This window comes from Oncorhynchus keta, chromosome 13 (assembly GCF_023373465.1).
Source record: "Oncorhynchus keta strain PuntledgeMale-10-30-2019 chromosome 13, Oket_V2, whole genome shotgun sequence".
NCBI classification, from domain to species: domain Eukaryota; kingdom Metazoa; phylum Chordata; class Actinopteri; order Salmoniformes; family Salmonidae; genus Oncorhynchus; species Oncorhynchus keta.
In genome coordinates this window covers 20,593,477-20,610,584 of record NC_068433.1, presented here as the reverse complement: position 1 = coordinate 20,610,584, position 17,108 = coordinate 20,593,477, and the positions used below count along the sequence as shown (strand labels likewise).

Here is a 17,108-nt window from a genome sequence, read left to right as displayed (position 1 = left end):
ATCATTTCCAGACTTGTGGTGTTTATCTTTTCCACTGACCACTAAACTTATTGGTGTTCTATTAGATTGTAATCTGTCATGGTCCAAGAATATTGATTCTATTGTTGTAAAGATGGGAGCGGTTTGTCTGTGATAACGAGACGGTCTGCTTTTTTTAACATCACATGCAAGTCCTGCAAGCTCTGGTTGTCACATCTTGACTATTGCCCAGTTGTATGGTTAAGTGCGACAAAAAAGGACCTAGAAAAGCTGCAGCTGGCCCAGAACAGAGCAGCACGTCTGCCCCTCAAAAGTCAATAACATGCAAGTCAGTCTCTCCTGGTTCAGAATGAAGGAGAGATTGACTGCATCCCTGATGGTCTTTGTAAGATGTGCTGAAAGTACCAAATTGTCTGTTTGGCCAGTTAACACATAGCTAAAAACCTATACCTACCCCACAATACATGTAACTAGGGGGTCTCGTCACAGTCCCCAAGTCCAGAACAGAGGCTGGGAGACGCACACCACTGTATAGAGAAACGACTACATGGAATTATCTTCCACCTCAGGTAACTTAGGCAATCAAAATCCGGTTTAAAAACAGATAAAACAAACCCTCAAGGAACAATGCGGACAGAGAGACACACATAAACCCAGACTTTCTTATAATTATACATGTTTTTATTTTCTCCTTTTCACAAGATGAATACAAACCCCACGCCAGCTGTATGTCTCAACGCCAACAGGAAAAGATAAGCACCAAATAAGACCTGGAAATTATATGGTGTTGATCTTTTTCATTCATTTTTGGGGTTTTGCATATACAGTGCCTTGCGAAAGTATTCGGCCACCTTGAACTTTGCGACCTTTTGACACATTTCAGGCTTCAAACATAAAGATATAAAACTGTATTTTTTTTTGTGAAGAATTAACAACAAGTGGGACACAATCATGAAGTGGAACGACATTTATTGGATATTTCAAACTTTTTTAACAAATCAAAAACTGAAAAATTGGGCGTGCAAAATTATTCAGCCCCCTTAAGTTAATACTTTGTAGCGCCACCTTTTGCTGCGATTACAGCTGTAAGTCGCTTGGGGTATGTCTCTATCAGTTTTGCACACCGAGAGACTGACATTTTTTCCCATTCCTCCTTGCAAAACAGCTCGAGCTCAGTGAGGTTGGATGGAGAGCATTTGTGAACAGCAGTTTTCAGTTCATTCCACAGATTCTCGATTGGATTCAGGTCTGGACTTTGACTTGGCCATTCTAACACCATATGTTTATTTTTGAACCATTCCATTGTAGATTTTGCTTTATGTTTTGGATCATTGTCTTGTTGGAAGACAAATCTCCGTCCCAGTCTCAGGTCTTTTGCAGACTCCATCAGGTTTTCCAGAATGGTCCTGTGTTTGGCTCCATCCATCTTCCCATCAATTTTAACCATCTTCCCTGTCCCTGCTGAAGAAAAGCAGGCCCAAACCATGATGCTGCCACCACCATGTTTGACAGTGGGGATGGTGTGTTCAGGGTGATGAGCTGTGTTGCTTTTACGCCAAACATAACGTTTTGCATTGTTGACAAAAAGTTCAATTTTGGTTTCATCTGACCAGAGCACCTTCTTCCACATGTTTGGTGTGTCTCCCAGGTGGCTTGTGGCAAACTTTAAACGACACTTTTTATGGATATCTTTAAGAAATGGCTTTCTTCTTGCCACTCTTCCATAAAGGCCATATTTGTGCAATATACGACTGATTGTTGTCCTATGGACAGAGTCTCCCACCTCAGCTGTAGATCTCTGCAGTTTATCCAGAGTGATCATGGGCCTCTTGGCTGCATCTCTGATCAGTCTTCTCCTTGTATGAGCTGAAAGTTTAGATGGACGGCCAGGTCTTGGTAGATTTGCAGTGGTCTGATACTCCTTCCATTTCAATATTATCGCTTGCACAGTGCTCCTTGGGATGTTTAAAGCTTGGGAAATATTTTTGTATCAAAATCCGGCTTTAAACTTCTTCACAACAGTATCTCGGACCTGCCTGGTGTGTTCCTTGTTCTTCATGATGCTCTCTACGCTTTTAACGGACCTCTGAGACTATCACAGTGCAGGTGCATTTATACGGAGACTTGATTACACACAGGTGGATTGTATTTATCATCATTAGTCATTTAGGTCAACATTGGATCATTCAGAGATCCTCACTGAACTTCTGGAGAGAGTTTGCTGCACTGAAAGTAAAGGGGCTGAATAATTTTGCACACCCAATTTTTCAGTTTTTGATTTGTTAAAAAAGTTTGAAATATCCAATAAATGTCGTTCCACTTCATGATTGTGTCCCACTTGTTGTTGATTCTTCACAAAAAAATACAGTTTTATATCTTTATGTTTGAAGCCTGAAATGTGGCAAAAGGTCGCAAAGTTCAAGGGGGCCGAATACTTTCGCAAGGCACTGTAGGTGTGTCTACACAATAAATGGCCTGGGATGTGGATTTAAATTGATAGTTAAATAAACCAATATGTCATTTTATTTAACCCTCATTGTGCCAGTTAAATTGACTGAAGTCATTCTCATTTATAGCAATGACCTGGGGAATAATTACAGGGGAGAGGGGGGATGAATGAGCCAAATGGAAGCTGGGGATGATTAGGTCGCCAGATTGGGAATTTAGTCAGAACACCCTTACTCTTAAGTGCCATGGGATCTTTAGTGATCACAGAGTCAGGACACCCATTTAACATCCCATCTGAAAGACAGCACCCTACACAAAGCAATGCCCCAGGGCATTGGGATATATATTTTTTTAGACAAGATGAAAGAGTGCATCCTACTGGCCCTCCGACACCACTTCCAACAGTATCTGGTCTCCAGAGACCGACCAGGACCAACCCTGCTTAGCTTCCGAGGCAAGCCAGCAGTGGGGTACAGGGTAGTATTCTGCTTGCTTCCTTACCCTGTAAGCAGTCTATTAACAAGAGAACACAGCAATCCTTGCTTGGGTTTTGTTTACCTGGTCACAGTCTCCATCTTTTTAACATTGATAGCACAAAACCAATTTAACTGAATATCTGTGATATTAGCATATTTCACATTTCATGTCCAAATCATCTTAAACTAACTTTATTGAGCTAGACAATCAATTTTTGGCACTGGGATGATTTGGACATGGAATGTGAAAATGCTTATAAAAATCGAGGATATCCACTTGCAGTGGTTTTGTGCTATAAACCAAAGCATGGACTGCTGTCTTGCCTTGTCCATTGACTGCTTACAGGGTAAGGAATCCAATGTACGTTGGTAATTTTGGTGATCTATCCCTTTAAGTCTACTTTTGAGACATAAGACTACTTTTGAGGTGTGCAAACGTGCCAAACGTTACATTTTTTGAGTGTAATGCCCCTTTTAGTGGATGTGCAATAATCTAGAACAGAATCTGATTAATCTAAACTTCTTGTTATCTTGGCAGAAAAGAAAGAAGGCTGCATCAAAAGCTAGGGTGGAGAAGCACAGAAATCCAGAGCTGCTTGAGCAGCACTGAAGAAAGGAAAGAGAGAGGTATAGAGAGAGGAAGAATTGCAGTCATGAGTGGTTTCAGAGCTGGAGTGCTGATCTATGATCGATTGCGGAGCTCCCACTCCGGACACTCTTAAGCAGTGCAGTTAGGGTCCTCGGGGGAATCTTGGGGGGAAAACTTATTTCTGTGCCTGAAAAAGAACACACAAAAAATAAGCCCAAAATGCACCACCAAAATGAGTAAAATCACATTTCATATATCTCTTTTCCACTCAATCAATCTAAACACATTTACATTTGAATCATATAGCGGTCACTCCTATCCAGAGTGACTTGGTGTTAGTGCATTCATCTTACGATAGCTACAGTAGGTGGGACAACCACATATCTCAGTCATAGCTACTTTATTGAGAAAAAATGTACTTACTATCAGCAGTCAGTGCTAGCAGAGTGCTAGCTGAGGGGGAAAAAGTCAAGTGCGAGTTCACAAAAGGCAAGTGAGTTAGTATTAAAAATATACACTGCACAAAAAAATAAAGGGTACACTAAAATAACACATCCTAGATCTGAATGAATGAAATATTCTTATTAAATACTTTTTTCTTTACATAGTTGAATGTGCTGACAAGAAAATCCCGCAAAAATTATCAATGGAAATCAAATTTATCAACCCATGGAGGTCTGGATTTGGAGTCGCACTCAAAATTAAAGTGGAAAACCACACTACAGGCTGATCCAACTTTGATGTAATGTCCTTAAAACAAGTCCAAATGAGGCTCAGTAGTGTGTGTGGCCTCCACGTGCCTGTATGACCTCCCTACAACACCTGGGCATGCTCCTGATGAGGTGGTGGATGGTCTCCTGAGGGATCTCCTCCCAGACCTGGACTAAAGCATCCGCCAACTCCTGGACAGTCTGTGGTGCAACGTGGCGTTGGTGGATGGAGCGAGACATGATGTCCTCGATGTGCTCAATTGGATTCAGGTCTGGGGAACGGGCGGGCCAGTCCATAGCGTCAATGCTTTCCTCTTGCAGGAACTGCTGACACACTCCAGCCACATGAGTTCTAGCATTGTCTTGCATTAGGAGGAACCCAGGGCCAACCGCACCAGCATATGGTCTCACAAGGGGTCTGAGGATCTCATCTCGGTACCTAATGGCAGTCAGGCTAACTCTGGCGAGCACATGGAGGGCTGTGCGGCCCCCCAAAGAAATGCCAACCCACACCATGACCGACCCACCGCCAAACAGGTCATGCTGGAGGATGTTGCAGGCAGCAGAACGTTCTCCACGGCGTCTCCAGACCCTGTCACGTGCTCAGTGTGAACCTGCTTTCATCTGTGAAGAGCACAGGGCGCCAGTGGCGAATTTGCCACGCTTGTTGTTCTCTGGCAAATGCCAAACATCCTGCACAGTGTTGGGCTGTAAGCGCAACCCCCACCTGTGGACGTCGGTCCCTCATACCACCCTCATGGAGTCTGTTTCTGACCGTTTGAGCAGACATTCACATTTGTGGTCTGCTGGAGGTCATTTTGCAGGTCTCTGGCAGTGCTCATCGTGCTCCTCCTTGCACAAATGCGGAGGTAGCGGTCCTGCTCCTGGGTTGTTGCCCTCCTACGGCCTCCTCCACGCCTTCTGATGTACTGGCCTGTCTCATGGTAGCGCCTCCATGCTCTGGACACTACGCTGACAGACACAGCAAACCTTCTTGCCACAGCTCGCATTGATGTTCCATGCTGGATGAGCTGCACTACCTGAGCCACTTGTGTGGGTTGTTGACTCCGTCTCATGCTACCACTAGAATGAAAGCACCGCCAGCATTCAAAAGTGACCAAAACATCAGCCAGGAAGCATAGGAACTGAGAAGTGGTCTGTGGTCACCACCTGCAAAACCACTCCTTTTTTGGGGGTGTCTTGCTAATTGCCTATAATTTCAACCTGTTGTCTATTCCATTTGCACAACAGCATGTGAAATTTATTGTCAATCAGTGTTGCTTCCTAAGTGGACAGTTTGAGTTCACAGAGGTGTGATTGACTTGGAGTTACATAGGTGTTGTTAAAGTGTTCCCTTTATTTTTTTGAGCAGTGTATATTTTTGGGGGGCGCTGTGGGATTATTTAAGATACTATTTGAAGATGTAGCATTCCAGATATTTTTAAAAGATGGGCAGGGACTCTATTAAGACGACATATACTATTATACAGACTGTGTCTTCTATTTTATTTGATAACGGGAACATGGTGGTATGGTAACACAATCGGGAACACAATTACATCACTGTCTGTGTTCTGAAAGAGGGAGAGAATGTAGAGAAAGAGGAGAAAGTACCATAGATTTCCTCTTCGCTCCAGTCGCTGCCTCCCTCCCCACACCATTTCGTATAGACTGCTTTAAGCTTGACTCTGTACTGGCATCTCTGGTCATATGAAACCTTCCCTGGTACATGTTCCAATTGTATTTCCTTACCCTGGAAGAAACATACACAGAACCATGAGTGGAACTGAAAGTGTACTATTTGACTGACACACCCATGCACGCACACACACAAGCACACACAGCAGATGTCCAAAGCCCTTTATTCTAACACATTCAGTAGGTCTGTAAAAACAATGCAAATACTGTCCAGTGACTAAAGCTCTATTTTTATTGGTGTAATTCGCATACGTGACCGGTGTTATGTTGACAATAGCAGAACGCCCAACCCCTCATCTGACACATATTCTGTCTGCAGCCAGCTAATCTTTAGGCCTCATTATCTGTGTATTTGTTTATGGATCATTAAGTATTATTGCAAAACACAGGTTCTGAAAAGTTCCCTGTTGCAAAATAGATTTTTATCTCCGTGAGACTAACCTGTATAAAAATGACACGACTGAGTGGCGTGCAGTGCCTTTGGAAAGTATTCAGACCCCTGGACTTTTTATACATTTTGTTACGTTACAGCCTTATTCTAAAATTGATTAAATTGTTTTATTTCCCCTCATCAATCTACACACAATACCCTATAATGACAAAGAAAAAAAATAGGTTTAGAAATGTTTGCTAATTCATATAAAAAAAAACCAAGATGAAATTTCATACAGGAAATGGTCCAGATTGTGAATGCCCTGTGTTCCAATGTCTCCTTATATGGCTGTGAATGCACCAGGAATGAGCCTGCACTTTCTGTTGTTTCCCCAAGGTGTCTGCAGCATTGTGACGTATTTGTAGGCATATCATTGGAAGATTGACCATAAGAGACTACATTTACCAGGTGTCCGCCCGGTGTCCTCCGTCAAAATTATTGAGTAATCTCCAGGTCCATGCGCGTTCCATTTTCTTCAGAAGAGAAACCAAACTGCCACGAATGATTTGTCGTCGATAGATATGTGAAAAACACCTTGAGGATTGATTCTAAACAACGTTTGCCATGTGTGTTGATATTATGGAGTTAATTTGGAAAAAAGTTTGCGTTGTAATGACTTAATTTTCGGGTTTTTTCTTACCCAAACGTGATGAACAAAACGGAGCGATTTGTCCTACACAAATAATATTTTTGCAAAAACCGAACATTTGCTATCTAACTGAGTCTCCTCATTGAAAACATCTGACGTTCTTCAAAAGGTAAATGATTTTATTTGAATGCTTTTCTTGTTTTTGTGAAAATGTTGCATGCTGAATGCTAAGGTTAAATGCTATGCTAGGCTATCAATACTCTTACACAAATGCTTGTTTAGCTATGGTTCAAAAGCATATTTTGAAAATCTGAGATGACAGTGTTGTTAACAAAAGGCTAAGCTTGAGAGCAAATATATTTTTATTTAATTTCATTTGCGATTTTCATGAATAGTTAACGTTGCGTTATGGTAATGAGCTTGAGGCTATAAATAGGATCCCGGATACGGGATTGCTCGTCACAACAGGTTAAAGGTCTTGCTCACAACGGTTACCGAGTTATCCCACAGTCGTCCAGAACAGCTGGTGGTCTCATGCATGCTTCTGTGTTGCTTGCCTCGAAGCAAGCAGAAAAGGCATTTAAAAAGAAAGGAGGACCAAGGCACTCTCCATATAATTAATTAAAATGCCTTTATTCATATGGCATGTTTAATAGAAACAAAGTTTATATGAAGAGTGCCTTGGTCCTCCTCTCTTTTTGATGACCAATTTACCCCTTTTACCAAAGAGCACCTTCTAGCTACCAAAATGTACTATTGTGTACCTTAAATAGCGCTTCCCTTCCTCATCTTTCTACTAGAAAAGGCATTTAGCTCATCTGGTATGCTCATGTCACTGGGCAGCTCATGGCTGGGTTTCCCTTTGTAATCCGTAATAGTTTTCAAGCCGCCATATCTGATGAGCATCAGAGCCGGTGTAGTAGGATTCAATCTTAATCCTGTATTGACGCTTTGCTTGTTTGATGGTTCGTCTGAAGGAATAGTGGGATTTCTGATAAACATCCGGAATAGTGTCCTGCTCCTTGAAAGTGTTAGCTCTAGGCTTTAGCTCGATGCGGATGTTGCCTGTAATCCATGGCTTCTGGTTGGGATATGTACGTACGGTCACTGTGGGGACGATGTCGTCAATTCACTTATTGATGAAGCCAATGACTGAGGTGGTATACTCAATGCCATTTGATGAATCAGTAACATATTCTGGTCTGTGCTAGCAAAACAGTCCTGTAGCGTAGCATCCCCGTCAGCCGACCACTTCCGTATTGAGCGAGTCACTGGTACTTCCTGCTCTATTTTCAGGTTTATCCAGAAATGTTAGATCGGGTTCAAGTCTGGGGCTCTGGCTGGGCCACTCAAGGGCATCCAGAGACTTGTCTTGACTCCACTCCTACATTGTGTTGGCTGTGTGCTTAGGGTTGTTGTCCTGTTGGAAGGTAAACCTTCGCCCCAGTCTGAGGTCCTGGGCGCTCTGGAGCAGGTTTTCATCAAGGTTCTCTCAGTACTTTGCGTCGATCCTAACTAGTCTCCCAGTCCCTGCCGCAGAAAAACATCCCACAGCAATGATGCTGCTACCACCATGCTTCACCGTAGGGATGGTGCCAGGTTTCCTCCAGATGTGACGCTTGGCATTCATATCAAAGAGTTCATTCTTGGTTTCATCAGACCAGAGAATCTGGCTGTCATGTGCCTTTTACTGAAGAGTGGCTTCCGTCCGGCTACTCTACCATAAAGGCCTGACTGGTGGAGTGCTGCAAAGATGGTTGTCCTTCTGGAAAGTTCTCTCATCTCTAGAGAGGAACTCTAGAGCTCTGTCAGAGTGACCATCAGGTTCTTGATCACCTCCCTGACCAAGGCCCTCCCCCAATTGCTCAGTTTGGCTGGGCGGCCAGCTCTAGGAAGAGTCTTGGTGGTTACAAACATATTCCATTTAAGAATGAGGGAGGCCACTGTTCTTGCGGACCTTCAATGCTGTAGACATGTTTTGGTACTCTTCCCCAGAGCTGTGCCTCGACACAATCCTGTCTCGGAGCTCTACGCACAAATTCCTTTGACGTTATGGCTTTGTTTTTGCTCTTAACTGTGGGACCTTATATAGACAGGTGTGTGCATTTCCAAATCATGTCCAAATAATTGAATTTACAACAGTTGGGGTCCAATCAGGTTGTAGAAACATCTCAAGGATGATCAATGGAAACAGGATGCACCTTATCTTAAATTTTGAGTCTCATAGCAAAGGGGCTGAATACTTATGTAAATAAGGTATCCGTTTTTATTTTTGTTAATTTGCAAAAATGTCTAAACCTTCTTTCTCTTTGTCATTATGGGTTATTGTGTGTAGTTTGTTTTCATGGATATATAAAGGGTGACATAAATAAATAAAAATATCCACACATCCAGGGCTTACCAGAGACTCTTGACACTTGTTGTATTTTAAGATGAAATTCCAGCAGTGGACAGCGCCTATGTCCGGAGGGTCCCAGCTCAGGATGAGATTCCTACCTTCCTCTGTGATCTTTACTTTAGGGGCTGGGGGCTTGACTGAAGGGAATCAGACATATAGTATAACTTTAGATAAATGAGAGTATTATTAATAAACAGTATTGCATACTTGAGAGAATAGTTGTATCATATAATTACTCACTGGTTGGTCTACTTTCATAAAGATATAGCTTTTTTATATTGACGACTGTCACGAACGTCGTCTTGAAAATGACCGGACCAAGGTGCAGCGTGGTGAGCGTACATTTTTCTTTATTTTTAAACGTCGCCAACAAAACAAACAAAAACGAATGTGAAGCTCCGTAAGGCTATACATTAATTAAACGAAGACAACAACCCACAAATGAGAAAAGGAAAAAAGGCTGCCTAAGTATGATTCCCAATCAGAGACAATGATAAGACAGCTGTCCCTGATTGAGAATCATACCCTGCCAAAAACAAAGAACCAGAAAGCATAGACTTTCCCACCCGAGTCACACCCTGACCAAACAAACATAGAGAATAAAAGGATCTCGACGGTCAGGGCGTGACAACATTTTTACTGACTTCACTTCCTGAGGTAAATGTGTTTGAATGTTTTTCAGATCATAACATGAGGATATCGTAAACATTTGTTTTTAACTGTTAAAAAATGTGGTATGGAGTTATTCTTACCATGATATCTAGGAAGCACCAGGAAGTTATTCTGTACAGATAAGCCATCGAGAGTCCCATTGACCTTGAAGTAGACGTCATATTGAAGGAAGGATCCTCTCAGGTGACATCCTGTCCTCTGACCTTCTCTGTACTGGTACTCACTGCATGCTGCTATGTGGGAGGGACCAAGGTACCTGAAACATAAGGGATGAGAGGGATGACAATCTGTCAATGCTCAGCTAAACCGACACAGCTCAACTGACAAATATTCAGTGTTCCAGGAGTTATTTTACCAGTTCAGTTGTTATCCGTTGAATTGGGTAGGGATGTATTAGGGGATTTTGACAGGAAGTAGAATAGTTCTCACCCATAGTAGAGCTGGAGGTCTGAGGCCTGATTGGCTGGGAGCCAGCTGCAGTTCATGGCCTTAGAGGAGTAGAGGGAACACTGGAAGTTCTTCACCAACTCTGTTATAAATAAATAAATATATATATATACTGTAGTCTGTTCTCTCTCTCTCAAATATATATATATTTGAGAGAGAGCGAGAGAACAGACTCATGGCAGACTACAAAAATAGGATCTGACAAAGAGAGAGATGGAGATTTAAATGTTGACCGATTAAGGTTTTCCATCCAGCATAGCCTTAAGCTGTGTGGCTGTTTGCGCACCCCCTTTGTTCAATATTTTATTGGATGTACAGTACCTACCGTAAACTATAATTAAATGCAAGGGAATTTCAAACATGTAAAACAATATTAAATCGCAGCACATTGTTCATATTACAGTAGACACATTGGATATAGTTCAGAGGGGTACACCTGTCCCAATTCATAAAGGGAAAAGTCCTTCCACTTAAGACAACTTTTCACTCAGTCATGCAATGATTTCAGAGGGAGACTAAGTGAAAATTCAAAGTTAGGATTTGCCCCAGTGATTGTTACCTACCTGTGGGTTTAGTGATGGATTTGCTGACAGGTTTGCTTATGGTTCTACCTGTACAGTGTTTGGGGTTTGTTTGCACTGTGTAATTCACTGCATCTTCTGTAGAGAGTCTATACTCTTTATACAACTTGAAAGTTGTCTCTACTTTGGGTCTTCTCTGCAAAGAAAAATGTTCTGTAATTTCAAATTCAGTGTTATATCTTAGATTAATATGGTGTATATTAAAATGGCCTACAGGTTAACATCACTTCATAGCAGATGTTTCTCATACTTTAAGATGTTATCATTTATAAAGTAGCTATAAGAAAAGTTTTGAAATTGGTGAATAAATATTTTACTTGGCTTTTGATATAAATTTAATTGTGATTCATATTTTGCATTTGATTGTTTTCTATTGTATGCATGAATATGTGTCCATTCAGTCTATGCAGGCAAACCAGTCTGTAGTTAAATCAATTCCAAATTAATATTTGTATTAAAATAAATGTCCCTTTCGTGGGCCCGGGTGAAACAGTAGACTCACCTCTCCGATCGTTGTAGTGATCATGTAGTTCACCTTGCATGATGCATCTAAATCCTTTGGTGCGTTCCACGACAGCTTTATACGGAATTCAGACTCCCACGCCAATGACAGGTTGAGCGGCTCAGGGAGAGCTGAAGAAGTGACAAGAGATGAGCAGTGTAAACCACTCTGTATGGCAACGTGATGACCGACTGCTATATATATATTGATCCACAAATCTGTTTGGAGTATGCCCTACTTAGAATTTCTGAACAATATGACTCACGGGGGAAAAGTAACAACAACAAGCATAACCCATATGCTTTATAGTCAGGCTACATCAAAAAGAATAGGCAAATAATCATAGTCCATGTCAAATTAACATGTTACAATGGATGCAGATTTGGCTCGGGAATCCAACATGTACTTTCATTTTAAAAAGGCTTTCCTATTGAAAGTGATTAAACAACTTCTGCCACATACAGTAGGACTTAAAAAGGTAATGTAAAGTTCACACAATTGCATTACCTTTCTCAGCTGCAATCTCTGTTGCGACGAAACAAATAAAGCATTGTAGAACCAAGATACATTTCAAATGTTTCAAAATCATGTTGTCCCGCACGGAATTCCAAAGGTAAGGATCTCAGAATTGTCAAGCAGTGGTCTCCCAAACTGAGAGAACAATGCAACTGCCTCAGATCTGATTGGTCACAGGATAGTGATTGATGTCTCGATCACAGAGGTACTGCTGGTAATTTGTTCTACCTGAAAAGTGATGAATATACATACTGCTGGGAATAGGGCAGGGCAGTGTGTGTGTGTGTGTGTGTGTGTGTGTGTGTGTGTGTGTGTGCGCGCATGCAACCAGACATGTTGATTCTTGCCAAAGCAGGATTCAGGCAGATGAAGCTATCTTATCTTGTTTTCAGAAAACCTGCTGGTTGCCACAACACTAGCTAACCCTTCCAGCAACCCCTTCACAGCGAGGTGGCTTCTTACAGGCAGAAGGCAAGTTAATAAAGATGGAATCCTTAATACCCTTACAAAAAAAGATTGCAGTTTTGAAACTGCCATAAAAGTGCAGTAACTGAAGTCGACTATTTTATTTTGGACACCAAGGTAAAGAAGGTTTGAAGTTGGATATTCAACGGATATTCGCGCTTTCCAATTTAGTTTGAAAGCTATTGACTTGAGCCACAGGCTCCAAATAAGTGTCATTATGTTGGAAAGATTGCGCAGGACATTGCACAGGTCTATTTTCACGATTTGGACATTAATTCACTTTCCAAAGCTAATAAACACGTGGAAATGTGAGCAGCATTTTTTATTCCTAGTTGAATTAGTTAGGGAGCGTAAATAAAGTACAAACTCTTTTTACATTTGAATTTCAATAGCTCCTTGGTCATGTGACCTACTTGACCCAAACAAGGTCCAGAATGTCCACTGACTATACCTTCATATCGCACACTGATGTTTGTCTACTTTCATATCATGCTATTAGACTTAAATCTGTAAGCTTTGCAGGCCTTTATTTCACATGGGTGTTAAACTTTTAAGTTAACAAATGTTCCAGCCTCGCAATAACTATCTTTCACATGGACACTGAAAAGATCCACAAATGGCTGTATGTGGTATGGATCAAGGACAAGAGAGGTGTTCGAACAGAGGTGCTTAAAGGAAGGCACACAGGTAGGTCTAATGAAAAACAATGTTTCATATGCTCTTTTTTAATCACAGTAATAGGCAGTGATTTGTTAGAGCTTGATAAGGTGAAATAATTATTTTCATAGCATCACTTTCATATACTGTATATTAAGACAAATCCTTCTACGTTGAGTATTAGAACGCAGTTTACATAACCTGATAATGACTTGATATTTGAGTGCATTCACAACAAGCCACCTGCAGACAACTTACAAAATGCAACAGTGCATTTGAGGGTCGTTTTTCTGATGAAAATAGTTATTTGATGCATGGCCTACTATTTCGAACTGGAAAAATACATTCCTCCATCTTGTGAGTAAAATCCTTTTTCCAAAATTGAATTAGGTACATGTTTGTGAAGAGGTATGAGGGTTGTGATACGAGTCATTTAATAGCAAAACCATTTAAGGGATCAATACATTTCTATATTGCTTCCCCAGTATTGGCATGAACCATCAGACCAAGTGTTTTTCGTTGACCCTGCTGGACAGGAAGAGAAGGAGGAATGGGAACACGCTGCATTCAAATTCAGGTCTTAGTTATTCCATTGTACTGGATCTAATACATATTAGCATTTTACCTACATTCATGAGTGTAATATTTTTTGGGCCATACTGTGAAAAACTCTTGGCTGCTGGCTGTGTCACTTTCAGACATGCGCAGACCAGACTGAAAGGGTAGCTCTTGACTTGATCCACAGGGGTTCTCTGTAAAGAGAGAGTCATCCAAAAGGCACAGACACACCTCTTGACTTTCAATTGGCACCGTTGACCTGTATGTATATTCTCTCCTGATTGGCACTTTAGTCAGACTGTGCACCACAGAGCCAGAGGTATGAGGAGAGACATACCTAGACATAGTAACCTCAACCTTGTGGGTCTGTGGGTGTTTGGGCCAATAAAGTGGCAACTCAATTCTACCAGTGACGAGTCTCTCATGCCCCTATGAACGGGGGCAGAGGGCAATAGCTTTTAATCTAAAAACAGTCCTTTTATACCGGAGTACACTAACCCCTAATTGGGGCTCTTTTCTTGACACACAGTAGCAGTTTACCAGATAAGAAGTCAAGAAGATCAAAAAGTAGATTGTTGTAAGGGTGTATTACATCCTGTGCTGCCACATTGTCATATCCATTCTGGATTCTGGGAGGTAAAATCAGTCAAAAAGTGCCTCTGTGTGTATACATTTTCCCCCAAGACAGAAATGCCAAAGGGGGTGGAGTTGCAATCTACTGCAGAGTTCTGTCATGCTATCCAGGTCTGTGCCCAAACAGTTTGAGCTTCTACTTTTCCAGAAGTAAGTCTCTCACTGTTGCAGCTTGTTTACAGACCCCCCTCAGCCCTGGACACCATATGTGAATTAATTGCCCCCCACTTATCTTCAGAGTTTGTACGGTTAGATGACCTAAACTGGGATATGCTTAACACCCCGTCCGTCCTACAATCTAAGATAGATGCCCTCAATCTCACCCAAATTATCATGGAACCCTCCAGGTACAACTTCAAATCTGTAAACTCAGGCACCCTCATAGATATCATCCTGACCAACCTGTCCTCTAAATACACCTCTGCTGTCTTCAACCAGGATCTCAGCGATCACAGTCTCAATGCCTACGTCCGTAATGTGTCCGTGGTCAAACGACCACCCCTCATCACTGTCAAACGCTCCCTAAAACACTTCAGCGAGTAGGCCTTTCTAATCGACCTGGCCCGGGTATCCTGGAAAGATATTGACCTCATTCCGTCAGTAAAGGATGCCTGGTTATTCTTTAAAAGTGCTTTCCTCACCATCTTAAATAAGCATGCCCCATTCCAAAAAAATGTAGAACCAGGAACAGATATAGCCCTTGGTTCACTCCAGACCTGAATGCCCTTGACCAGCACAAAAACATCCTGTGGCGTACTGCATTAGCGTCGAATAGCCCCCGCGATATCCAGGGAAGTTAGGAACTTATCGGCAGACTCAACAGCCTTGGTTTCTCAAATGACTGCCTTGCCTGGTTCACCAACTACTTCTCTGATAGAGTTGTGTGTCAAATCGGAGGGCCTGTTGTCCGGTCCTCTGGCAGTCTCTATGGGGGTGACACAGGGTTCAATTTTTGGGCCGACACTCTTCTCTGTATACATCAATGATGTCGCTCTTGCTGCTGGTGAGTCTCTGCTCCACCTCTTCACAGACGACACCATTCTGTATACTTCTGGCTCCTCTTTGGACACTGCATTAACAACCCTCCAGACGAGCTTCAATGCCATACAACTCTCCTTCCGTGGCCTCCAATTGCTCTTAAATACAAGTAAAACTAAATGCATGCTCTTCAACCGATCGCTGCCTGCACCTGCACGCCCGTCCAGCATCACTACACTGGACGGTTCTGACTTAGAATATGTGGACAACTACAAATACCTAGGTGTCTGGTTAGACTGTAAACTCTCCTTCCAGACTCACATCAAACATCTCCAATCCAAAGTTAAATCTACATTTACATTACATTTAAGTCATTTAGCAGACGCTCTTATCCAGAGCGACTTACAAATTGGTGCATACACCTTATGACATCCAGTGGAACAGCTAGAATTGGCTTCCGATTTTGCAACAAAGTATCCTTCACTCATGCTGCCAAACATACCCTCGTAAAACTGACCATCCTGCCGATCCTCAACTTCGATGTCATTTACAAAATAGCCTCCAATACCCTACTCAATAAATTGGATGCAGTCTATCACAGTGCCATCCGTTTAGTCACCAAAGCCCCATATACTACCCACCACTGCGACCTGTACACTATCATTGGCTGGCCCTCGCTTCATACTAGTCACCAAACCCACTGGCTCCAGGTCATCTACAAGACCCTGCTAGGTAAAGTCCCCCCTTATCTCAGCTTGATGGTCAACATAGCAGCACCCACCTGTAGCACGCGCTCCAGCAGGTCTCTCTCTCTGGTCACCCCCAAAACCAATTCTTCATTTTGCCGCCTCTCCTTCCAGTTCTCTGCTGCCAGTGACTGGAACAAACTACAAAAATCTCTGAAACTGGACTCATATCTCGCTCACAAGCTTTAAGCACCAGCTGTCAGAGTAGCTCACAGATTACTGCACATAGCCCATCTATAATTTAGCCCAAACAACTACCTCTTCCCCTACTGTATTTATTTATTTTGCTCCTTTGCACCCCATTATTTTTATTTCTACTCTGCACATTCTTCCACTGCAAATCTACTATTCCAGTGTTTTACTTGCTTTATTGTATTTACTTCGCCACCATGGCCTTTTTTTGCCTTTACCTCCCTTATCTCACCTCATTTGCTCACATTGTATATAGACTTACTTTTCTACTGTATGTTTATTTTACTCCATGTGTAACTCTGTTGTTGTATGTGTCGAACTGCTTTGCTTTATCTTGGCCAGGTCGCAATTGTAAATGAGAACTTGTTCTCAACTTGCCTACCTGGTTAAATAAAGGTGAAATAAAAATAAATAGTCTGGTTCTTACCTGTGCCTAGTTTGGGCAGGTACTTCTCTTTCTGGGCAGGTTTGCCATACAGCAGGATGCCCTTGAAGCCGATGAACACCCAGGGTGATGCCAACGCACAGGTCGTGCATTGGGAGGGAACTACTTGAATTTGCCCAATAACTTCAAACGAAAAATGTGCGTTTCTAACGGTTTCTGTTGCAAAACGTTTTGCAACAGAAACCGCTAGAAACTCACATTTTTAGTCAGAAATTCTTACTAATGAATACACCCCGGACTTCGGCAGCACAAGAAAGTCTGGTTTCCTTATTTCAAAGTGGGAAGAGTCAAGAAAATAACTTCTTCAAAGAAAATGCATATCATAGCGCCATCTACTGTTCTGGAAAGTTTGTGGACATTAATATTTCTCTAAAATCCATTTACATTCACAAGATA

General features: G+C 42.0%; 1 protein-coding gene across 6 annotated transcripts; it reads right to left on the bottom strand.

The window, feature by feature from the left end:
- Positions 1-931: 931 nt before the first annotated feature.
- LOC118392001 (interleukin-13 receptor subunit alpha-2-like) lies at positions 932-16,960 on the bottom strand. 6 transcript variants are annotated; one of them, XM_035783590.2, is made up of 9 exons: positions 16,695-16,959; positions 16,111-16,216; positions 11,523-11,653; positions 11,003-11,156; positions 10,422-10,521; positions 10,073-10,248; positions 9,324-9,457; positions 5,817-5,955; positions 932-3,679 (listed from the first exon to the last, which is right to left on the bottom strand). In XM_035783590.2, exons 3-9 carry the CDS (start codon positions 11,544-11,546, stop codon positions 3,567-3,569), a joined length of 840 nt encoding a protein of 279 aa, XP_035639483.1. In that variant the 5' UTR covers positions 11,547-11,653; positions 16,111-16,216; positions 16,695-16,959; the 3' UTR covers positions 932-3,566. The 6 variants fall into 6 exon arrangements, with proteins under 6 accessions (XP_035639483.1, XP_052315554.1, XP_052315553.1 ...); XM_052459594.1 differs by lacking the exon at positions 16,111-16,216; XM_052459593.1 differs by lacking the exons at positions 16,111-16,216; positions 16,695-16,959 and adding an exon at positions 12,030-12,261.
- Between the last annotated feature and the right edge of the window lie 148 nt (positions 16,961-17,108).

What these genes read in the sequence shown, in the direction of transcription:
- LOC118392001 (XM_052459593.1), bottom strand. Translation starts at nt 12,111, where the DNA reads ATGATTTTGAAACATTTGAAATGTATCTTGGTTCTACAATGCTTTATT. An exon ending in ATCCATCACTAAACCCACAG is followed by an intron (nt 10,522 to 11,002) that starts GTAGGTAACAAT and finishes TATTTATAACAG; the next exon opens with AGTTGGTGAAGAACTTCCAG. An exon ending in GAGCGAAGAGGAAATCTATG is followed by an intron (nt 3,680 to 5,816) that starts GTACTTTCTCCT and finishes GTTCTTTTTCAG; the next exon opens with GCACAGAAATAAGTTTTCCC.